This window comes from Balaenoptera physalus (assembly GCF_965194825.1).
Source record: "Balaenoptera physalus genome assembly, chromosome: 17".
NCBI classification, from domain to species: domain Eukaryota; kingdom Metazoa; phylum Chordata; class Mammalia; order Artiodactyla; family Balaenopteridae; genus Balaenoptera; species Balaenoptera physalus.
The window spans coordinates 63,838,021-63,862,033 of record NC_138895.1 but is presented as its reverse complement, the minus strand read 5'-3'; the positions used below and the strand labels follow the sequence as shown (position 1 = coordinate 63,862,033).

At 36.8% G+C, this 24,013-nt stretch overlaps 1 protein-coding gene across 1 annotated transcript in view; it reads left to right on the top strand.

Moving 5' to 3' along the window:
- The window catches only part of EIF3H (eukaryotic translation initiation factor 3 subunit H), an 87,590-nt gene that overhangs the window by 51,205 nt on the left and 12,372 nt on the right, over nt 1-24,013 (top strand). Inside the window, exons 3-4 of the mRNA XM_082433227.1 lie at nt 21,752-21,919; nt 23,452-23,551. Coding sequence (XP_082289353.1) covers nt 21,752-21,919; nt 23,452-23,551 — 268 coding nt within the window. The remainder of the gene's footprint in view (nt 1-21,751; nt 21,920-23,451; nt 23,552-24,013) is intronic.

Genomic DNA, 24,013 nt, shown 5'->3' with positions numbered 1-24,013 from the left:
ATCCTTTCTGATTAGTAGGTAGTCAAGATATTTACAGAACCATCACAGATTATATAAAATTCCCTCCATAGGGCTTATCATTGACTTTGAACTTGGTGTAAAATCAATTCCTGATGTGATGCTAAATGTTTTATATTTTAAGTAACACGGTTTTAATTCAGAATATGGGAACCCCAGATAAGCTTCATAAATAACACTTGTGAACTCTTCCCTAAGGCATTTGTGATTAGTTGTTTAGTCCAGTAGAGAAGCGGCAGAAATGGGAAGTTGAGTATTCATTTTCTTCATTGATGACTTCCTGTGTTTAATAGTAGGATTAGTCTGTAATTGTGTTCTCTTTTCTACTGTCAGTAAAGTTTATTGTATTGAAATGCTGTATAAAATCCGTGTCTCTTTCATGGATACTAATGGAAGTAGCTGATAGTGTGAGGTGATGGAAGCATTTGATTTCTAAACACTTTTCAGTTTGCATTTGATTTCTGTTACTCGAGGGGACTGATCCTTCACAGCTGTTAGAAAATGTAAGTGGGTTCCTCTCCTGCTGTACAGATCTTTCCTTGTTTGGGAACCTTTGATGGCACAGTAGGGGCTTTTAAAAGTGTCACAAATGTAAGGCAATTTATACTGTAGTAAGCATAGAATTTTGTTGTTGCTGTTTATGGCAGAAAATTGAAAGTTAAAAGTAAATGGAGGAGAAAGGTTGCTGAGCATGGTGTGCTTGTGAAAGCAGCCTTTTTTGAATTAATAATGTCATCTCTCCTGGTCACCTGGGCTTTCTCTCAGTTTTCCTCTCCTCTTTCTTCTACTCCAGATTCTCTTATTGGTGAATTGAAAAATAAAAGCAGAATAGACTGATGAATCACAGACAAGAAATAGCGTACATTTTGTCTTGATTAATGTCCTAGGTTAATATACTTGGGGGAAGGGACTCAATCAGCCATCCCATGGTAGAAGCAGTCTATTGAATAGGTCCGTGTTTTGAACTGAAGGATTTACTTATTACAGAAATAGTTCTCCAAGTACTCTGTGAGGCCCAGTTGTTAGAACATTGCTGAGAAAAAGAAAGCACTCTGTGGTTGGAGAAGATGCCTCTTTAGTACCTTTTTATTCTCCATTAGGCTTTTACCACTTAGCATGGAGATTACAGCCATCACATTGGAATACTAACCTTAGCAACAGATGTGATCCTGAAGCATGTTACTCATTTCACCAGATGTTCCATTTCTCTTTAGGGCAAACTTCTGGTTAGTTTCTTGTATCAACCACTATAAGAAATCAGAATTTGAAGTTTATTTTAGGCAGACTATGGTTGTTTATAAATAAGAGAAAAGGCACAGTCTTTTATAACCTGAAAGACTGAGTGATTTGCATAATATCAAATAAATTGTGCTGCAGCTACATTTTACATTTTGTAATTGATATTGCCTGTATATTCTGTTTGAAAAGGTTTGGGAAATATGTATTTCAACAATATACTTATTTCTTATGAAATAAACAGTAAAGTAGTAGTCTTTGTTGATTGTGCAACAACTATTTATGATTTACATACTCCTTCCAAAAAAGCATTTGAAGCAGATATGAGTTTCTTGCTAATTTGACAATTTAAAACATTTTATAATTGAACAAATTGTGGATATTCTTAATCATAACATCTGCAGGATGTTGATTTATAAAAACAATAAAATGTTTTCATGCTATGCATACTTCCTGTAGTGTATGCTTACAGTTCAAAAGAATTATTTTCTTATCTGTTTCCTTCAATCTTTGAATTTTAGCACTAGTCATAATTCTGAGTCTGGAAAAGATTTCACGATATTCCAGATTTCTGTGTTTTTCCTTCCCATCAATAATGGTTTAGCAGTTTTATGTAACATTAGAAGCATTACTTTGTAAAAGTAGCAGTATCGAGGAATGCATCATCTTGTTTCTTTTGAATAATATGAATATAATAGCTGCAATGTAATTGAAAAATGTGTATTAATTGAAGAAAGGGAGGAATCCTGGCATCTTTTCTTTTGGAAACTGCTTTTTTCGTGTTCATTCTACATCTTCACTGTAGGGGGGGATCCAGCAAGAACAGTTTTATAGTGCGTTTCAGAAGATACACTCTCCCTTCTTCCTACTTTCAATCAAATATTTTGGTAAAAGCCCTCATGTCTGCAGGACTTCCATCTGGTGAGAACTTGATCCTTTCTGCCCAGTTTCATCTTGGCTCTCTCCAGTGGTTGTAGCATAATAGCTTCTCTTTGAGATTAAAACACAGAACAAAGACAGGCTCTTTTTATTAATAGTCAAATGAAAGGCTGCAGATTTGTGAATAGTCCTTTCTCCAGATAGAGAATTATTAGAGACAGGTCTTATTTTCTTCTTTTAAACTCTGTATTCTAAAATTGCACTACTATAATGGACAGTTCTTACACTTTCCTTGTCTGTAAAATGGGGATAATAGTACCTACACCATAGAACTGTTGGGAGGATTATCATAAATACATGTGAGGTGTGTAGGCTAATAATCAATGTAGGCTATTATTATTCATCTTGTGGCTTAAAAAAATAAAGCTGGCTAAAATTAAAAAGAATTCAATGTATATAACCTGCCTGGGTTCTATAAATCACTGAATACTGCTATGACCAGAGCATTTACAAAACAGCATCTTCATGATAACCAGATTTTTTATTTTTTGCTTCTGCCCAATTTTGGTATTGTTTTCTTATAGTCCTTTTTATGAATATTAATATCAACCTTTTTTATTCAAAAATTGTTATGATTTAAATAAAGTTTTAGCTTATGTCATCCATCCCTATGCACACACACCATTGCCAAATTGAGAAATTTAAATAGAAGTTGTTATAGACTGAATGTTTGTGTCCCTCCAAAGTCCGTATGTTGAAACCCTAACCCCCAATGTGATGGTACTTAGAGATGGGGCCTTTGGGAGGTAACCAGCGTTAGATGAAACCATGAGGATGGGACTTTGGTCTGATAGGATTAGAGTCCTTCTAGGAAGAGATACCAAGAGCTTGCTCGCCTTCTTTCTTCACTCTGTGAAGGCATCAGGGAGAAGGCTGGCAAGCCAGGAAGAGAGCTCTCACCAGGAACTGAATGAGCCAGCACTTTGATCTTGGACTTCCCAGCCTTCAGAACTATGAGGAAGTAAACTTCTCTGGTATTTTGTTATGGCAGCCCAAGGGAAGCTCAAAATTGGAGTAGTTAGGTAGGAAGTAAGCTGATCTCTCTCTTACTGAAGGGATACATTCATCATATAGGGCATTGTGACAATGAAAAGGCATTCTGTTTAATGTCTGGGGTATGGCTCTGTCTGTTCTTATTCCTGATACAGCAGATGTCTATTGAAATTTTTGTTTTATGACACCATCTGTAAAATGTTATTGTTTGTGGATGGTAGGTATTCTGAGATGTTTTGACCTTAAACAATCATGTGAGTTTAGTTGATTTTCTCTGGACAGGCACTTAATGTAGTAGTCATAATTCAGCATCAGATGATTATCATCTAAGCAGAGGTCTCAGGAAAAGTTCATGCACCACAACCATAGCAAACAACATATCACAACATTTCATTTTTATATATTCTCTTGATTAGGTTGTTGAATAGAAGTAACAGGCAATTGGAAGCTAAGACTTTTACCTCCAAGAAATCAAATATTTCCTGCTCAATTGGCTTCATACCAACCTACATGTCCTTAATAAAATTCCATTTTAATTTTGTAGGAAAGGTAAATTTATTAGGTACAGACCAAGCACTTAGAATAGTTTTTACTTTTTACCTATTGTGAGTAATTTCACCAGAGTATGCATCTTCTACCCTCTTGAAATGTGACCTGTAAAATGTTTTGTGAGGGCATTTGAACCATGCTGCCTCTGAAGACAGGAATATCTTTTTAAAGAGTTTTTCATTTGGTTTTGAGAAGTCCTGGAGAAAGGACAGTAACATTGCCTAATCTAAAGAAAAGTAAAACAGAAGAGAGATGCTTAGAGAGAGAGGCATTGTAGCACTGAAAGCAAATATCATGGATATTTGCTAATTACTGTTGGTAACTTAACTTTATATGGCCTCACATGAGACACTGTTCACTTAACTTATGCTTTTGACCTCTTTGTTTTGACCCGATTGCCAAGCTTCCTTTTCCCAGTGAAATGCTTGAGGAAGCAGTCTTCTCATCTTTCCATTGCTTTCTTACTCAACAGCTTTCAACTGATTTTAATTGTGAGTTTTGCTGAGAGCTTAGTGTGGCTTGATCTCTTCAGTGTAATGGACAGTTCTGTAGCAAATGGACCCTACTTTTATGCTCTTTGATCTGAATATAGCCTTTGACATTATGAATTTGTCTCCTGGACCTTCTGCTGCAGTTTCATAGGAGCATCTGGTTTACCTCTTGAAATGCTTCTGTTACTGAACTTCTCAATTTCTTGCATCTCTTTTTTGCTTTTTCTCTTCCTATCTTATCTATATCTTTAAACTTAACTATCATTTTTGCGAGCATGTGAATTTTGTTATGAATTAGAGAACAGAATGTACTCTGTTTGAACTTTTAGCCCTTGTTAAGTTTTTCTTTTTTAAATAAGCTTTTTGAATTATAAAAAATTAATAGAACAATATTTCAGAGAATTTGGAAAAGAGGAAAAATTATCCATCTTGTATCTTTAACATAATGATGGTTAATAATTTGGTATATTTCCTTCTAAGTATGCTTTAACATTTTAAATTTTAGAGTGCTTTTACCTTTTGTATCTGTTTCATATTATGTTGCATATTATTGTGTTTTTGAATGCTTTTCACCATTGTTAAAGCTGTATTGTGAACTTCTGAAGGCATAAATGTATCACAATTAACTTCTTCCTGTTGTCAGACGTATTAGACAATTTCTAGTTTTTTGTTATAAACAGTTTTTGATGATCACTTAAAAACATACCCCTCCCTCCAGTTATGAATTATAACCTTTTTGCTGATTTCCAGCAGAGGAATCAGAGTTAAAGGACATAAATGTTTTTATGGTGTATTGAAAAGAATGTGGGCTTGGTAGCTGGGAACATCTAGCTTTGAGCCATGGTGGTCACTTACCTATTATGTGGGCAATTTACTCATGTAACAAATGGAAAAAGTAATATCTTCCTTACATATGAAGTATAGGGAGTATCTGATTTATTGATTGAAATATAGGTGCTCAGTAAGTAGAAGCTTTTCTTAGAGCCAGCATTTTTCCTTAAAGTTTGTTGCTCTCAGTAGTATATGAGAGTATCATTTAAGTGTGACCATATACTTTACCACACAAATTGGGAAACTTTAGTTCCAAACCAATGCCAAGTAATGTGGGCTTTGGACAAATATAAACTGGAGCCCAGCCACACTTGGAACATATGTCACCCTGCAATTAAACCACATCTTCACCATCATTGTGCATATTTTTTTAAAGTTACATATTTCTCAGGTGAAAATTGACATATTTTGGTTCAAATTTATTTGATTACAAATAATGTTGAATTATAGTCTGCCCAATGGAGTAAAATTCTCCATTTAAACATAATCTTAAATATTATCTTTATTTTCCCACAATATGCTCTTCTGAAAAAGACATAAGTAAATTAGCTACGTAATGTCGATTCACTCTTTCTAAATATAGAGACAGTCTTCTACAGTGCTCATTGAGGTTTCTAATCCAGTGTTTGCAGTGTTCCAGATTGCTTTCAGGATTTTTTTTCTCTTTCCTTGATATTAATTACTCTGGATAAACTTGCATTTATTATTATTCCTTTTGTATATCATAAGGAAAGCTATCATAGGATTCATCTGAGTTTTTTTTTTTTTTTTTTTAAGAAGGACTTACTAAAGCACCACTTGTACCAGGCAGTGTACTTGGTGCTGAGGACACAGTGGTTTTATTGTGAAAATGTCAACACAACAAGGTGATTATAGTGTAGTGGAATAATCTTATAAAAGCAGGAGCACGGTACACAAAGTAAGGGCACTTAGCCTGGACTAGGGAACCTGGAAAGTTTCCAGAAAGAAGGGGTTTCTGAGCTAAGACCTGAAAGATGAGTAATACATGTCTAGCCTTTCCCTTGTCTGCCATGTATATTAGTACTGCTGTATTAATTCAGGCTTGTGGTCTACCCACCCTCCGGTCTTTCTATAATTAGTGTTAGTAAATAGTATCGTATCAGGAGACAAGTTATAAGAAAGCATGATCGCCATAATTGGCCCCCAGCTTGCAGATCTCAACTGCACATGTATTTGTTAATAGTTTTTCTAAACCAATTGAAAGTCCTTCATGTCCCTGGCCTATATCACAGTTTGATAGTAGTGAATTTTATATTGAAACACTTAAAATATGAACATTAAAAAAATTTATCCTTCACTTTCTGCCTTCAAATTTTGGTGTTTTCAGAGGAAAAGGCATTGAAACAATTGTGTTCATATACATTTTACATATTGAAGTGTAAGCTTGATTATGGCTTTCCTGGAAGACTTCTCTACATTCCTAGTAATTGTTAAGTTCTTAAAGCTTGTATGTGTGCTCTAAAGGATAGTGAGTTGGTCAGTGTGTCTCGGATGATAGTTAATATGGTAGTTTGTTTTGGTTACCACTTTTACATCATTTACATATTTTTGTCGAATTTGGATTTTTCATTCTTATTATTGTATTGTAATTCCATCTCAAAAATGGGGGGGGTAATGGTTCATTCAATCGTAAAAATAGTAACAAAATCACTGTGTCTCAGAATAATATGTGATAATGGAACAAGGTTCCCGTGCCTACGTCAGTGTTCTGAGGAGAGTTGGGGCTTGCTCCTCAGGGAACATTGGCGGTGTTTGGAGACATTCTGTCTGTTATCGCTTTGGGGAGCACCGCTGGCATCCAGTGTGTGGAAGCCAGAGGTACTGTGCAGTACGCTACAACACACAGGACAGCCACACGACGAAGAACTATCTGGCCCAGAATGTCCGCAGAAACTCTGGCCTCAGTGGAATGTGGATCTGTATATGCTGGGAATGAGAATCTAAGAATGTGATGATTTATACAAGCAATAAAAGAAAAGTGAATAAGAATCACTGTGGCACATGCCTCGAAAGTAGTTTTTATGGACTTCTTGAATAATTTGCCCCTAGTCCCCAAAGTTTTTGGTTATTTAAGAAACTTTGTCAAGTGGTGGCACAGTGCCACCAAAACATTTGTGTGATTTAAAAGTACAATGACAATTTTTATAAATCCATAAAGTTTTTCCAGGACAAATGTAATACTTTCCAAAGAACTATTTCCAAAAATAATGAATCTTGTTGCTAAAGATGGACAAGAGTCCCAACTACGAGAGCATCATTCAAAGTAGCACTTTTTTTTTTTTTTTTTTAAATAACACAAGTAGAAGTTGCACTATTGCAGATAACCTTGTAAAAGCAGCTGTAAAGTTAGTGACAAATGCTTTGTTTGGAGAGAAAGCAGAGTACCTCTATCCTTTCCTTTACAAAACTACTGTTAGTTAATATTTCGTAGTTTCAATCACATAGAAGATGCAAAAGCACTTCCTATTAAATGTGTATGTTACTAGCTAACTCAGCTTCACTGTTGATGTGCACAAAAGCATTCATCCTTAGCATATATGTGATTCTTGTATGAAGGAAAAGTGCCAGGCGATTTTTTGTTCATCATGGAAAATCCATGATTCAAGAGAAGAGTTTTTATTTAACAACTGTTTTGTGAGTTATATAGACTAGAAAAAGTACTGTTAGAGTACAGTTGTATTTCTGGCAAGAAAAAAGCATTGCTGCCACAGTGCCTGCCCACACACTACTTTATTTACAGGGAACAGCTTCATTGGCTCTAGAATTCTCCTCCCCTCCTCTCCTTTTTTTTGCACCTGAACATCTGTGAAATTGGGATGTACTTTTTAATCCATGGTGTTTTATGATTAAAGTTACTAGCTCTCTTTCCTTTCTTACGCTTTAGTGGAGTTTTAGACTTGATGAAATAATGCTATTATGCTTTTCAATCTTAATTTAGTGTGGAAGAAAATAGTGAAGATAATAAAATTGAAATTTCAATCTTTCAATACTTATCTTTAGAATATGTTCAATGAAAAATGTGTGGGAAGAGATTAAATCTGACCCTGCCTCTCTAACCTGCCTGTGAGGAGAAAGATACCTGTATGAATCTTTGACGTGAGAGTAGAGGTTACATTTTTATACCTTCTTTATAACACAGTCAATGACAGTAAAAGCTATTTTCATTCCTTCCTTCAAATAATTTGCTAAAGTGGCATGTTTTAGCTAAACATGTAGTATCTTGAGTAGCTTTATAGTATTAATTTTGAGTAAAAATACCACAGTTTTTAACATTGAGATTATGATACTGGGATGAGGAAAGTGTCCCCACTTTACTAAGCCTGGATAATTTTAATTTATTAGAGGAAGAAATTGATGAGATTGCTAGGCATATTAAACTGCATCTAAATAGTGCAGCAGGATATGAATAGCTCCAGAGCTTAATGAAATCAAGGGTTAGAATCTAGTCTGTTTCATTCATATATGCAGCATCATCTGACAGGAACGAAATGCTGGCTGCTTCTCCTGATGAGACCTACAAGTCTGAGTAAGGAGCTGCTGATTTAGGAGAAATAGAACGAGAAAAGAACCTTCTCAGATATATAACCTGTAATCCAAGTCACCCATCTCCAGGCTGTATATTTAAACCCTGGAGGTAAATGCAAATCATCTCTGTCACTGATACACAGCAGTTTTGTTTCGTTTTTAATTTTATTAAAACTTCTATTTATATAATTAAAATTAGAATAGCTTTTTAAAAACTTGAAATCAGTGGTTTTCATGAGTGCAAATGTCCATTAAACGTTCTGCAGATGATTCAAGTGTGAGAGAGGTTGTTCCAGTTGCTTGTTTGTCTGAACTAAGGTTGTGTTGGGAGGAAAATCTAGTGATGTTTTTTGAACCTCTGCCCCCTCCTTCAGGGATTAGCCTCAGGCCTGTTTGCTGTGTGAGGGACCCACTTATGCTCCGTAGTCTAGAACTCTTGTCACTTCTTAAACTGTGATCCTTGTTATACTTCTCCCCTTCTTCTGGCCATTCTTGTTGTTAGGGTTTCTAGACCATAGTTTTTAGTGAAACTGACTTTGTCCCCCATTTATCTCTGGAATATTAGCACCTGAAGGCACAATAGAGATAGTTGATTCCAATTTCAAAACCTAGCAAAGAAACACATGAATTTTTATTCGTGGGGGATTTTTATCTGGTCCCTGCCTTAACTCTTTTTTTTTTTTTTAATAAATTTATTTATTTATTTATTTATTTATGGCCGTGTTGGGTCTTCGTTTCTGTGCGAGGGCTTTCTCTAGTTGCGGCGAGCGGGGGCCACTCTTCATCGCAGTGCGCGGGCCTCTCTCACTGTCGCGGCCTCTCTTGTTGCGGAGCACAGGCTCCAGACGCGCAGGCTCAGTAGTTGTCCTGCCTTAACTCTTTTAAAAAATGTCAGTTTTCTCACAATGGTCATCATTGCCATTTTACTACTGTTTATTATGATCACCATGACCATGTGATAAGCATTAATCCAAATCATTTTTTCATTTGAGATACATTAAAAATTAGATGATTTTAAAACTGTATTTTTAAGGGCAGTTTGGTTATTTGGAGGTTTTCCTCTGCTTTATTTTATTGTATTTAATGGCAAAGCCAAACATGCCATTCAGGTCTGCTGTTTTCTCAGCCTGCAACTATTCTTCTGTGCTGTATTATTTTGCAAAGTAAGAAGCCAGGCCTTTGATTCCCAAGCTTGATTTCCTGGTTGTTATTAACAGAGATAGTTTGTTCATTTTAAAGGCCCAGAGAACTATATGTGATTATCCAGATATTTTCTTCAGGGAACATTAAGCATTTGAGTAGACCCAGGAATGCTGGCTGTCACCCTGCTCCTCTCTACTAGAATGTCAGCTGCAGGAACCTTTTCTGTCTTTGCCCTGTTGCTGGACAGCACCTAAAAGTCCAGCACATTATAGCTTGAAATAAATACTTGCTGTGTGAATGTATGAAGGGGTGAATGTATGAAGGGATGAATGTATGAATTTGCTGTTCAAGATTTTTCTTCCCCAGACTATAAGGAGGAAGCCTCTGTAAGCTGTTTGTATTGCCTTTATCTGACCATCAAAATCTATTCTGCAAGGAAGAGATATATATCCTTCGGGGATAAAAGAGGGTTTTTTGTTGTTGTTAAGGTGATATTACCTGGTTTGAAAATGCTTTGAAAGATTGCAAATGGCACCTTTTTTCAAGGCTTGGCATACCCAGCTCGCTCTGTATCTGGACACTGCATTGAGGGACAGTTTTTTTTGGCGGTTTGAGTGGGGGGTGAACAATCTGAAACAAGTTCAGGGAAAGTAAAACAAAGATAGCCTTTTCCTAGATAGTTATTTATGCTTCCCTAGATATTTATTTATTTATAGTTGTGCAGTGTATTTCTGTCAGTGCAGCCCATAGAGGTTAATTCTATTTCAAACATCTGGCAGGATCCTGCCTGCCAATTGCGGAAGAGAATTATTTGGTCTGTTTTGTAGCCTTCCAGCATCTTTCTGTAATACTTTTCTTGCCTTTCAATGATTTTTACTTCTTGCCTGTACGCTGTTTCATCTTCCTCTCTAATCCAAGAGGTCCGCCATAGAAAAGCATCCTTAGGAACCTCAGATTACATAATGACAACTGATTAGACAAGTCTCAGTAATGGCTTCTAGAGATCTCTGTGTAAAAACTCCAAAAGGTAACAGGCTTACTGAGTTGCTTGAAGATGGTTTTTAGTGTGTGACTATAGAACTGTATTTCAAGGAACGTTTGTAACATAGCAGGATAAAATTTGTGCTAAGTGTATTTTTATAACATAACATTTTTGCTAGAGCTTTCCCCCAAAATGTGTATTCTTCTCAAATGGAGGAAGGTTACCTCTCTGTTGGGATCACCACTCCTTGCCTTTAGAACAGTCTTAGCTTACTAGCTCCGGTCATATCACCTGGTGGGTAAAGGAGTGTATTTTCTCTTGGGAATTACTAATCTAAATCACAGAGTTGTTTAGATGAAGCCTCCATCCAGCTTCCCACATGATGGACTTCCTGGTCTTGGTAGGACAAGGGTAAAAGTGACAATCTGTTGGGTGTCCTGCTGGGGTTTCCTTGGGACCTTCGGCCTGTCATTTTTACTCTCCCTGAATGGTGTGTCTTTGGTGATCTCAGTGCTGTCTGTGCTACTGTTTGGCTGCCCCTGAACTGAATTGATTACTGCTTCACATCTTGCCTCCTTTCCACCTTCCCCCTACATGTGCACAGAGGAGTGGAAGTTCCCTGAGAGCCAAGACCACATTTGGCTTGTTCTCCATTGCATCTCAGTGCTTGTTACTCTTTTTTGGATCTTAGCCCCTTTGAGAATTTAGTGGAAGCTTTACACCCTCTCTCCACAAAAGTGCATATTTGTATGGTTTTGGGAAAAAGAGATTGTAACAGGAAAAGTAACACGGCCTCATTAAAAACAAGCCACAAGGATCAAGCCTCAGATTTACTGTGGTGGCTATGAGGGCTTCTGCTTGTTCATTTTCTCAGCATAGACCTCTTTATTCCTTACCCCATAAAAATAAGTTTGCGTGAAGCTGAGTGTGTAGGGGAAGAGATGGGGGCAAGAAAGGGTTGGATGGAGAGTGTGGTTACAAGTACTTCTGTTTCTATGATATAAATAATCCATAGGAAATTATTTGCTCTTCCTCACCTTTTCTTTTCTTTAACTCCTGTCACTTTCCATTCTTGCCAGCTTTCCCTTCTTTGCGTTGCAGTTAAGGATACTCTTAAAAGATTCGTGTCCTTCAAGCTTTCTTCTTATAGCATCTTTAATACTGATTTTCTAATCCAAATTGTCCTGATGTTTGAAGGTAAAGGGCACTGTCTTTGGACAGTTGAGGCTGCAGGAGTGGATCACCCTACCATGTGATAGGTGGCACGTTAGAAAGCGGTTTGCTGTATTGAACTGAGCTGAGCTCCGTCACTTGCGTGGGCAGTATTTCCAGTAACCTTTACTCAGTCAGTGCCTTGTGTAAGGTGGCACTGCTGCTCACTTTTCCTTCCCATTTCCCCCCGTATTCTCAGCACGGTTTCTAAAGTCACCTGTTGGGGAGGGGGCAGGGAGCTTATTTCCTTTATTTGGAAGTTACAGATGCAATCAGGAGACAGAAACTTATATAGCACAATGCAATTATATTGTTATATACCCAGTAATAACAGAACACCCAAGATTACCTTTTCTCGAAATCTAATTTCTGTAGCTTCTCTCTTTATTGACTCTGTTCTTTATTGTACTGAAAATAATTAGCTTATAGTTTTAGTATCTAAGAAGTATTTTTTCCTTTTGTAATCCTTTTTCATGGTAGACTGTTTTTTGATCATATTCATATTTGTACATAAACTTTCCTTTGACTCAGATAAATACCATAACCTCTAGATTATAAATACCATTTCTGAATGATAGGTGATGGTGGAAACCCACTGAGCTCTTCTTGAGGTCATTCAGTGCACCAAGCTCTTGTTGCTAAGGCTTTCATTTATCCTCTTTACTACTTCATGAAGTCGATACTGTTTTTATTCCCATCTTACAATGGCAGACACCTAGGCTGAGACAATTTGTCATAGGTCACACAACTAATATATGTTAAAGATGGTGTCTTAGTCAGCTTGGGCTGCCCTGACAAAATACCATAGACTGGATGGTTTAAACAACTGGATGGTTTAAACAACAGGAACTTATTTTTCAGTTTTGGAGACTGGAAGTTCAAGATCAAGGTGCCAGCAGGGTTGATGTCTAGTGAAGGCCGTCTCCTTGGGTTGTGGCTACCTTCTCACTGTGCCTTCACACAGCCTGATGACCCAGTACTGCCTATGGATGGAGAGAGGAAGCAAGCTCTGAGGTGTCTCTACTTATAAAGGCACATACTCCATTGTGAGGGCCCTACTGTCATGACCTCAACTAAAACTAATTACTTCCCAAAGACCCTGTCCCCAGATACCATCACATTGAGGGTTAAGCTTTTAACCTATGAATTTGGGGTGGGTCACAGTTCAGTCCATAGCAGATGGTATTCAGACCAGGTTGGCTACTTCAGATTCGGAATAGTCTGGTACCATATTCTGTTCTCTGCTCCCACAGTTTAGGAGCTCTGGTATCCAGATTATTTGGTGACCATGTTAAATGTAATAAGTTGGCCAGCAAAAGAAAATGCTGTTGATACTTGTGTACGTACTCCTTTAATATTGTATGTATTGCACACTTCTTTTGCTGAAAACCATGGAAAATAAAGGTAAGAATAAATAAGAAAACAAAAATCATCTATGATCCCACTCCCCGGAGAACTGTTGCCATTACCATTTTAGCATATTTCTTTCTAGTTTTTCTCTTTCGGAGGAGGGCGCAACCTAGGTTACTCACATATTCTGCTTTTTTTCCTCCTCTTGGCATCTCACGAGCATTTTCCCAGTTAAAATTTTTAGAAACATTCTAAATGATTTTTGCCTTGGAGAAAACAGATTTGAGAGCTACTAAGAAAGTAGAGGACTATATGAGCTGAGTGTGGGAGAAGGTGGACAAGATTGATGACTCAGGGCCTCTCACTGAGGGAGAAAACATAGAATTAGTAGGCATGGAGGGTGGGATTGATAAAGTCAGTGTATACTTTTACCGAAAAATGCTCGTTAAGCAAACAGCCATCTGGACTGGAGGTAAGTTTTTTAAATTGCCATCATCATATGGTTGGAAGTTGAAACCACCATTTTCTAGGTGGGGAAGTTAAGGTTCAGAGAGAGAAGTAAATGCGTTAATTGACCACCAGCTCCTATTGAAGAGGGGGTACCTTTAAAGCTCATGTCACTGTAACTTTTATCAGGCTCCCAGCACAGGAGATACTCAGTAAATGGTTTCAGAATGAACAGTATTGCTCGTATACTGCAAACAGTACTTCCAAAAAATGATCATTTGTTCTGTATTTTGAATATTTAGTGCTCACTACTGATGCATCCCATTCTGTGTTTTGAACAGCCTGAGTTTGATAGGTAGTTTCTTACAGGATGAAGCTATTAATTCATTTTCGTAGCCGTTTCTTCTTTTATTCCCCTGCTGCTGCTGCTGCTGCTGCTTGTAACTTGTACAAACTGTTTTCTGTGTTATGACTCATGAGCCATTCTCTCCTTGTTTTACTTTAAAAACCTAGATTTATAAAAAAGGTATATCAGTTGTGATTGTTCTATTAGAGAAATGCTTTTGCTTCTCAAAAAACTGTACAATAGTTTTCCTGTGAAACCCCACATGAAAATTTCATTTTAGGCTTAAGAACGAGATAAAAGTCTTACTTACTTTGGGATCTTATGTTTTTCTCCCTTTGGATAATATAAATTACCATGTTTCCCTTTTTGATTTGACTGCCAGAGCCCAGAACTAAATTTGTGTGTTTTAACCAAAATATCTATGGCTTGCTTCACTTTGTTCAGGTCTCTGCCTCACCTTCAGTTTCCACCTTCTTTAATCTAATTTGTAATTTCCCTAGATGTGATTTTACTGGTTATGCTTTTTAATGCAAGCTACTTCATGTCCTTTGTGAACATGGTAAGATGGAGATGGATTGATTTATCTATCTATAATTTCCTAATAATTGTGACCATTCTCTAGTACATTAACAACAATTAGGTTTTTGAAATATTTCTTTTAGTACCTAACTTTGTGCCAGCATTAAACAAGTACTTGATATATAGCTGTAAATATGACAGGGACGTTACCTGTCCTCATGAAAGAGCATGAAATACATATTTTTCTAAACCCAGAGATTCTCATTTGGTCTTCTAACATACTGTGCTCCTAATTGTAGCAAGTGGTAGCAGTGGTCAGTAGGTTATTCTTTAAGTGAGAATTCTTCATGGTGATAGGTAAGGAAAGGGGGTCTATATCCCCTTGCTCCCATCAAAGTGAATTTACTTTGTTTGTGTAAACAGATCTCAAATGACATACAATTAACTTAGTTGCTGTTCTGTGTCATTCACTTACGTGCATCTGTTTTCATGACCAAGGACATAAATGTATATATATTTTAAAAATTCTCGTAACCTCAGAGAAATAGGATTTCTTGGCTGTGTTTCATGATTTGGTTAAGAAGATACAATATGAATTTGTTGCAGGATATACACAGTATTTTCTGTGAAGAATCCAGTTTATTTCATAGGAGACTTCTTGAGATACATTAAAACCTCTAAAAAACCCTGATTTCCAATAATTTTCAAAGCTCTTACTAGTTTTAAAAGATAAGGTAGCACACACATCCTCTTCCTTTATTCCCAGCTTGGCATACAGAAGAAATTACTTGTCAGAATTCATAAACACTTTAAAGAAGAAATTAAACCACCCAGGACAAATGAACACTTTAAAAAATATTTCTGGTAAGATTAAGAAAGGCAGTATTTTTGTTATTTCTTTTTAAATAGAACAGGTTAATATCTAGGTAGAGTAGAATTTATATTGGACTCTATATTTCTCTATATTGTGAGAAATTGAACTCTTACCATAGTTCTTAAGCAGTCCCAGCGTGGCCTTAATAACAGGTGTATTAATTGCGGAGGGTGGGGGGGAAAGGATGAATACGTAATGCAGACTGGGTGAAGAGAATATGGAAGTTTTAAGAAATACGTACTCTGTAGTTCTCTCTACCCAAAGTAGACTCTTATTTAATTCTTTTTTCAAATGCACATTCTGTTTGCTTAAATCTACATCTGCTCCTAGCTTTGAGCATTGCCTGAAACGTATGTGTGGCTTGGCAGAAAATCTGATATGAAGAGGAAAGCACAGAATAGCTTGTCTTATTAAACGATGAGGCAGAGCCTTCACAGTTCATACCCTGTCCGCGCTCACCGTGTCTCATGGTGCTGCTGGGAAAGAGGGTTGTGATAATTTTCTTAAAAGCCCTCCTTAGATTAGCCCTAATGCTACAACAGATATATTTTGATGTATTCCACTTTCCTGTCATGTTTGTTGTTATCATTGATTTGTTTCAGAGTTGTGGGGTTTTGTTTGTTTGTTTGCTTTTAAAGCCGTTTGCATCTCTTGGTTGAGCTTAGTTTGTTTCTTTGTTTCAAAGAGCATGTACAACTACATCTGGTCTCTCTTTGTTCCTTTTCTTGATCTGTTTGTGCAGGTCATCTTTGATCTGGTCCAGTGCTTAGTTTCAAATAGTAACATAGAATGCAGTGTTTTAGGAGTTTGATTACATGTTTGTGATAATTTCAACTTTGACATTTAAAAATCTTTGAAGGTGTTTTTATCGCTTAAAATCTTACTGGTAGTGCTAAATTACTAGTTAATTTAGTGATCAAACATGCACAAGCTGTGGTTTCTGAAAACCTAGAAATTGTGTATTTCTGCTGTATCTCTATTATGCTTTATTGATTCAGAAATAATTCACTCTACACTTTACTAATAAAGAAGAGATGAGATTCTGTAAATGGATGGTTACCTGGGCTTCGGAGTCAGAAAGTCTAAAGTCCACTTGAGTCCTGCCACTTTACAAGCTGTGGTAAACAGCTTTTCTAAAAGGATTTCAATAATCGTGATTAGCTCATTAGAGTTATTGTGAGGAATAAAGTCAGATAACATATGTAGACCACTTAGCAGGAAGTGTGACATAATAAGTGCTCACTAAGTGCTAGTTTCTTTCCTGGTGCTTAGTCTTGTCCTTTTCCTCCAGGCTATATCTATGTATATTTTTAATAAGATTTTATTATAATATATTTTTAAATTATTTGGATTTATTTGATACAATATTAAGTAGTCAAATAAGACAATAGATCCATTGAATTGTTTTTAATTTTTAAAATTTAAATTAGTTTGTTACTTGGTCCTTTAATTGTTCCCCAATAAGACATCTATAACCACCCCCCCCCCCACCCCCGCCCCACCCGCCCAACAGTCTGCCAGACAGATAGTTTTGGAGTATGCTTCAGCTTCAGTTTTCTACTTTCAGCTCATCCCAGCCTGGCCAACTGTGGTAATTCTTTGTTCCAGTTTTTTGGCAATAAATTGCATTTCATGAGGGCTCAATTAAAATAATAAAATAAAGATGGTTTTTAAAATGAAGGTGAGGAATTGGAGGTGAAAAGAATGCTGATTAATTATTGTGCTGAACTGAAAAGCTTCGAATTCATTGTCCTTCCCGGTGATCTTAAGCGGAACTCATATCTCAAACTCTTGTTCGGTTGTTTGCCAGTGTGTGAGTCCAGATACAGCATTTAAATATAAGGCAGCATATTATTTTCAGTGTTTTCATATTTGGAGATAAAACGAGAGAAAGCCCAACAAATGTGGTGGATTTTTGTAAGGAATAGTTATTGGGCAGTCTGCCTCAGTTAAGCCTGTTTAGCTCTAGGCAGTTTAAAATTGACTGTTTTGCAAAGAGGGTATCTGGAAAAAGTGAATGTGAATACACTGGTGCCAGATTGCGGGCAGTTACTCGGTGTTGTAAACCAGGCTCTCCTTTGCTTGCGAGCGGCTTAAGCAATGAAGGCAATTGTAGAGTTTGAAGAGATTTATAAAACTTCACCTCATTTTTATAATCCTTCCAAATTTTGTAGCACCACCTCAATTGCATCTAAGTGTAGCTTTTGTATTAGTAATTTGAGTTGGCTTGGTAGTAACTACCAATTTGTCTTTGAAATTCATTTGCTGTGCACTGTTTCTCCTCAGTCAGTCGGCAGGGGGTTTGCTTTTTAAACTAACAACGTTTAAAATGTTCTTTCCTAAACTTCTCACTACACAATTCTGAGCCTTTCTATTGAATATTATCATATTTTAAAGTAATCCCCCTCTCCCCAAAAGTTTTCCCTTGCTATTCATCTTTGGAAAATTCTCCAGAAATATTTAGCCATTAACTCAGAAGTTAATATCGTTGGTTGAAATTGCCACTTGGGCTTCTGTTAAATACGAGAACTTTAGAACAAAAATGAAAGTGTCTCTAACCCTGAGCCAACTCCGCAGAGTTGCCAATAAATGCTTGTCTCTTATTTCATTGATCTGCATTAACTCAACTATAGGGAGGTGTGGCACTTTATATCAAGGAACTTTGGTTTTCTTTTCCTTCTCCTTTCTCTTTTGTTTCTTTTGCTGTAATTCTCTTCCTTCTGAGAGATAGGAGTGAACCTTATCTGTCTAGCCACATCTTTTCTACCCTTCTTTTTAAAACTCCAGTGGCGGGTGGTGGCGGGGAGAGGGTAAGTGAGGATGGCTGGGAATGAGAAGGAAATAGCACCAGCCCCTACTCACCAGAGCCTGCGGGCTGGGACACACGTCCTCACAGTCCTTTCCAGATAGCACAAGCCCTTCCCCTTTCTGTTTACCCAGTGTCCTAGCTAAACTGGGTCTCTTGTTTGTGCCTCACCTGCCCACCCCCGGTATCCCTCCCCTCCACCTCCAGCATAACTCCTGAGAGGGACTAGACTAGCAGAGCCACTAAAGCAGTGGCATTTGCCTGGGAGATTAGAATCTGGAATGATCGTTCCTTATTTCCTGTGTAAAGTTTACTGGCATGTCACTGTATCACGACTTTTTTTTCCTTGTCAGAGGGTAAATGGGTGTCAGCTGGTGTGGCAGCTCAGCTCAGTTGATTAATGGGTGTGTTGGGAGCACAGTTTTGAGACAGTTTAGTGGGACAGTCTGCTGTGCATTTCTTATCCCCACTTAGGTTTACCGGGAAGCTTTTGTAGGGTTTGATTTTGTACTTTTTGAGAACTTGGATTGGAGGAGGAGGAAAAACTGTGAAAGGAGACAAGGGTCACATGTCTGTGTTAACATAAGAACAAGGACATAGACCTAAAAGACTGCAGAGATCAAAATTCACTTGGCTGTTTCTGAGTTGTCTCTTGCTTGCATATAATAGAACAAATATGACTTCTTTAAAAAAATTTTTTTTTATTAAATCGAAGTAACCTCTTTAAACTGTGCATTTATTGGAGCCTCATATGTGTAGTTCCAGCGAGGCCTGGACCTCAGTGCACCCCAACTTCACTTTGGAGCTCTAGCACCCTTACCCTCACCTTTTCAAGGATCACTTGTAGTCTTTTTAGATCCTTTCTTGCTCTGATACCTCCAAGAGGACATTCATTTAAAAAAAAAAAAAAAAGTTGTGTTTCTTAATTTAAAAAATTGGGGTGGTAAGTCTAAACCTAGATGAAGAATGACCTGAAATTTCACATATGTTTTTTTGTGTGTAATAGTGAAATTCCAGTTCATTGTAGATTTTCAAAAGCAATTTTATTAACTCACCTGTCATTGCTTTTAACCCTTAAATTTGTATTTTCATCCTATGAAAACTCTTATGACCTTAAAAATAAATTTTTATTAAAGCCTCGTAAAATCTTGTATGTCATGATTTTCTAAGCTGTGGAAGAGGAAAATAGAAGTGCTCCCCCCACCTCCAACCTCGCCCATAATATAGAGGTTTATTTCTTCATCCCTCAATCCCCAGAAATAAATACATTGGCAATTATTACAATGGTAACTCCGAGGGCGACAGGCTTCATTCATAGGCTTAGTATTTAGTCTCTTCTCTAGCTGAGAGAAACACTTCATTTTCCTCCTTATCGTTAACCAAGGGGCTGTAAGATGGGTAAGACTCTGGATGAAGAAGGAATCTGGAGGTTTGCTACTGATTGTAAAGTTTTCTACTTCATGCATCCTGAAAATGCTATTATAAAATCTGTTGTATTCAGGCTGTTTGACTTAGTAAGATTACAGAATATTTTTCATAGGAAAGCACTTTTATTTTAATTATTAATGCATGCTACCTGCTTTAGTTTATAGAAAAATCATTACTTATAATTAGCATATCCAGTGAACAGTGTGGAATCGTAGCATTTTGACTGGCATGAGCTCTCAGATCTTTTTGGAGATGGGAAAACTGAGCATCAGAGAAGGACAGCAAGATTCCCCACGGCAGAAATCTCAGAGCCGACATGAGAACCTAGATCCGGGTCTAGGATTCCGGGTCTTTTCTTCTTTTCTACTATTGCCAGTTGGTAGACTCTGTCTTCTGCTTATATTACAGCTAAATTGTACATTGACAGATGTTTTAGAAGTACCAATTTTAAAAAACTCATCCTATAAAATCGTGTTTGTACTGTCAGTTGCTTGGTAATTGCTCCCCGTCTCCTCTTTCCTATCCCTTTAAAATAAATATTAAATTTAGTTCTGCCTCCTGTTTTACTGGTGATATTAGAATTTTTCATTCATAAGTTACATTTGATTAAATTTTACTAGCCAAATCAGTGATTTTACTTTAAAAGAGTTATGAAATTTTAAAGCAGAAAGAGACAATAGCGGTGGTTCTATCCCAGTTTTATGTGGTTGATAGGAATCTGTTAAACTGGCTAGGAAGAGGGGTATCTTGTATGCTAGAGAGCGAAAAATTAAGATAAAAGATAATTGATTCAAGATTACCGTGTTAATTTTATACTGCTTCTTCTTGAGGCCATCATGTTGTATATAAAAAGAAAACTTCAAAAAACACATAATTCTTGAGTAGTTGATGAGTTGGCTGCCATCTTTTATCATAAGAAATATAACCTTCCTTGGAATAAGCAGATTTATACTTTCTTTACCTAGTAACACGTGTTGAAAAGACCGTGTCCATCTGGGGAAGTTTCTTTTATACTTTATGATCCTGAATTTTGTTTGCTTTGTAAAACCGTAGTGCTATAACCAAGGAAATGACAGACATTTAACTTTACTTTTGCTAAAACCTGATTAAGAGTTTTGAAAATGAAATGGTTAGATTTTGAGTTAAGCAAATATGTTTACTCAACACAGTCATGCATTTTTATTATAATAGAAATAGCTTGAATATTATGTTAACTATAAAATTTTCTCCTGTTTTACATATTTGCTACTCATTATTGGCCTATATTGCTTTTTAGAATACATTATTTATTATAGTGTCTGCACCCATTTTTCTAGTAATACGGCTTTGAGTTAATAATATACATTATAGTCATTAATTTGACATGTAAAAGTCATCCAACTGTTTCATTCTATACATGGCGATTAAAATATAACTATTCTAATGAAAAAAAATACTGGTGATTACTTAACACAAAGGAACACACAGACAAGAAAAAAGAATTCTTTTCTAAATTTAGCACATGCAGCAGGGGGCACCAGTTGAAGGCAAAAATGAATTCTTATATTTTTAATCAGCTACAGCTTGTATCCTGTTCATACTTAAATAATGTGGTAGTTAATTGTTTTCCTGTTGGTTTTCTTGATGGTTTTAACTTCTCAGTTCTAAAAGCTGTGTTGAAGACATCGATAACTACTCTCAACTTATTAATTCAAACATAACTTCTTAAAACCAACCAATTTAGTAATTACACAAATTTTTTCCTTAAAAGTGGAGACACATTTAATAAATAATTACTTGTTTGGAATAAGGCATTATTATTACATTTTTAATACTGTTTCTACAAAATGTGCTTTTGTTGATGAGAAAAGGAATGCCCTAATGATATGAAAGCTTAATTTGTTTTCTTTACACGTGAAGCGAATGAATTTAAAATCTGAAAACCTGTTCCCTTTAGCTAATAAATAGTTGTGTAGAAATTTGTTTCCAGAAGGGCTTGTTTTTAATCTGGGTAATGTAATTACATAGTTTTTCTTTTGTCCCCCTCGTCCCCATCCTCTAGTCCAATATCAGATGGAAATGATGCGGAGCCTTCGCCACGTAAACATCGACCATCTCCACGTGGGCTGGTACCAGTCCACATACTACGGCTCGTTCGTCACCCGGGCGCTTCTGGATTCTCAGTTCAGTTACCAGCATGCCATTGAAGAATCTGTCGTTCTCATTTACGGTTAGTAGGAGTTTCCTTTATTATTCTTTTCTTCCCTTAATATTATTACTACTACTACTATTTTTGCTTTCTGTCTTTTCGCCTCTTAAGAGCAGCCTGGCAGGCCTTCTCAAGTAAATACCAAGCCTGTTTCTGCAGCAGCCTCAGCAGCAGCTAAGTCTAGACAGGGTTTCCTTCTTTCTGTTTATTTTTCTTGCTATCAGAGCCCTGATGTGTACATTTTGGAATGCTGGAGTAGCTGCTTCATTTTTATTCCTCCATCTCCCCTCCCTCATTTGAAGGGGCTGGTGGAACTAGACCAGATGTCTAACAAACCCCGATTGCTAGAGTGTCTGGCTCTGTACGTGACTGACCAATCATAACACAGTGTGCCAAGTTTTTTTTTATACCTCTGACAGCAGCGTACAAAACCTGGACTGTTTCTTAGCACAAAGATTTTTTTCTTTTCGGCCTATTTAATGGTGTTTCCTCCAGCTCTCCAGACCAGATGTTCTGTGCTGTATCAGAACTGTAGGCAATTTAACAGCTTTATAGCCTTCCCCTCCCCAAACACTCACAGTTTGCCATATCTGGCAGACTTGCATATAGTTTCCAGCTGAGAAGTAAATGTAACGTCCTGAGTATCTGTCAGAAAAAATACTAATGAATACGATCAATCTTATGAGCTGCCCCCAAATTGTTTCAGTATGTTAACAATTGGATTACAGTAAAGAACAAGTTGTTAAAGTGTACTTATACTGGCTGGAAACATTGCATCATCAGACCTTGATGAATTTTCCACTTGTTTCCATCTATTTTGGTTTTCATTTTATCACCTATTGCTAAAAGTTTCACTGTGTTAAGTTTCAGGCAACATGAATGTTAACACAGGTTTTAGGCGAATATTGGCATGCCGGAGCCGTTATCATGCAGCAAGTGCTAAGCTCCCTTACTCGCGGAGTGTTTAAGCAGTTAGCTTTGACAAAATTAGTTTCTCTAAAACTAAAGAGACACTTGTGATTGCACTTTGACTTTAGTGGTTTTGTTTTTAGAATCTGCTTTAACTAAAAAATTTGAACAGTGATTGTTAGGATGGATAAATTTTGGAAGGGCTGTTCATTTAAATTAGTGGACTAAGAACTACACAGTGCGTCCAGTGAATTTTCATGTTTAATATTCATTAGTATTTTCCTTCTAATTATACAAGATGTATGTAAGATGTATAGAACATATGCTATATTTAATTCTTGTCAAGATTGCTGGTTCTAGCTGAGGAATAGATTTGAAAATAACTGTGTTTTTTATCTTCTGTTTATACTTTCGGGAGGAAGTTATTCTGCCTATTATAAGTAGTAGGATGATAGGTTCCTGCATTTTCACTTACTGTTTGCTATGCTGGTTTGAATCTGCTTCAAACTGTGTTCTGATTATTTATTTTGATCTTCGTTTTGCAAAGACTATGATAATTAACAGAATGTGCCCAGAACCAGTGTCATTTGGGCACTGGTAGCGACAGAATTCTTAGTAATTTCTTTTTCTTTTCCTTATTTGAGATCCCATAAAAACTGCCCAAGGGTCTCTCTCACTAAAGGCATACAGACTGACTCCTAAACTGATGGAAGTTTGTAAAGAGAAGGATTTTTCTCCCGAAGCGTAAGTGTTTGGGGGCTTCCTATAAGGCATGTGTTAAGGATCGGGTGTTTTTCTTTTAAGATATTAGTTTGCCACATGTATTGAATCCTCGGTGGTGGTGTGGTAATGCTTTTGCCATGTGGACGGTAGAAGTTTCTGCATGGCTGAGTGCCACTTGATTTCTCCCTTTCCATGTTTAAACTGTTCTTTATGGAATGTCTCATCTGTTGTTCTCAGCATGGGTGAATTCAGTTAGAGTGGGGATTAATTAGCTACTGGATTTGAAGAAATATATGATTAAATAAAGGGAGATGGGATGAGTGAGTGTTCAGTGGCTGTCAGATTGTAAGTTCTGTGTCAGAACAGTTGTGAGCTGTTTGTCTTATTTTCTGACCTCCTGTTTCATTGGGGGGGGGCGGTGTGTGGAAAGATACAAATATTTTTTAGGGTTCAGTAAGGAATGTGGATTTTTTGGATATTTTA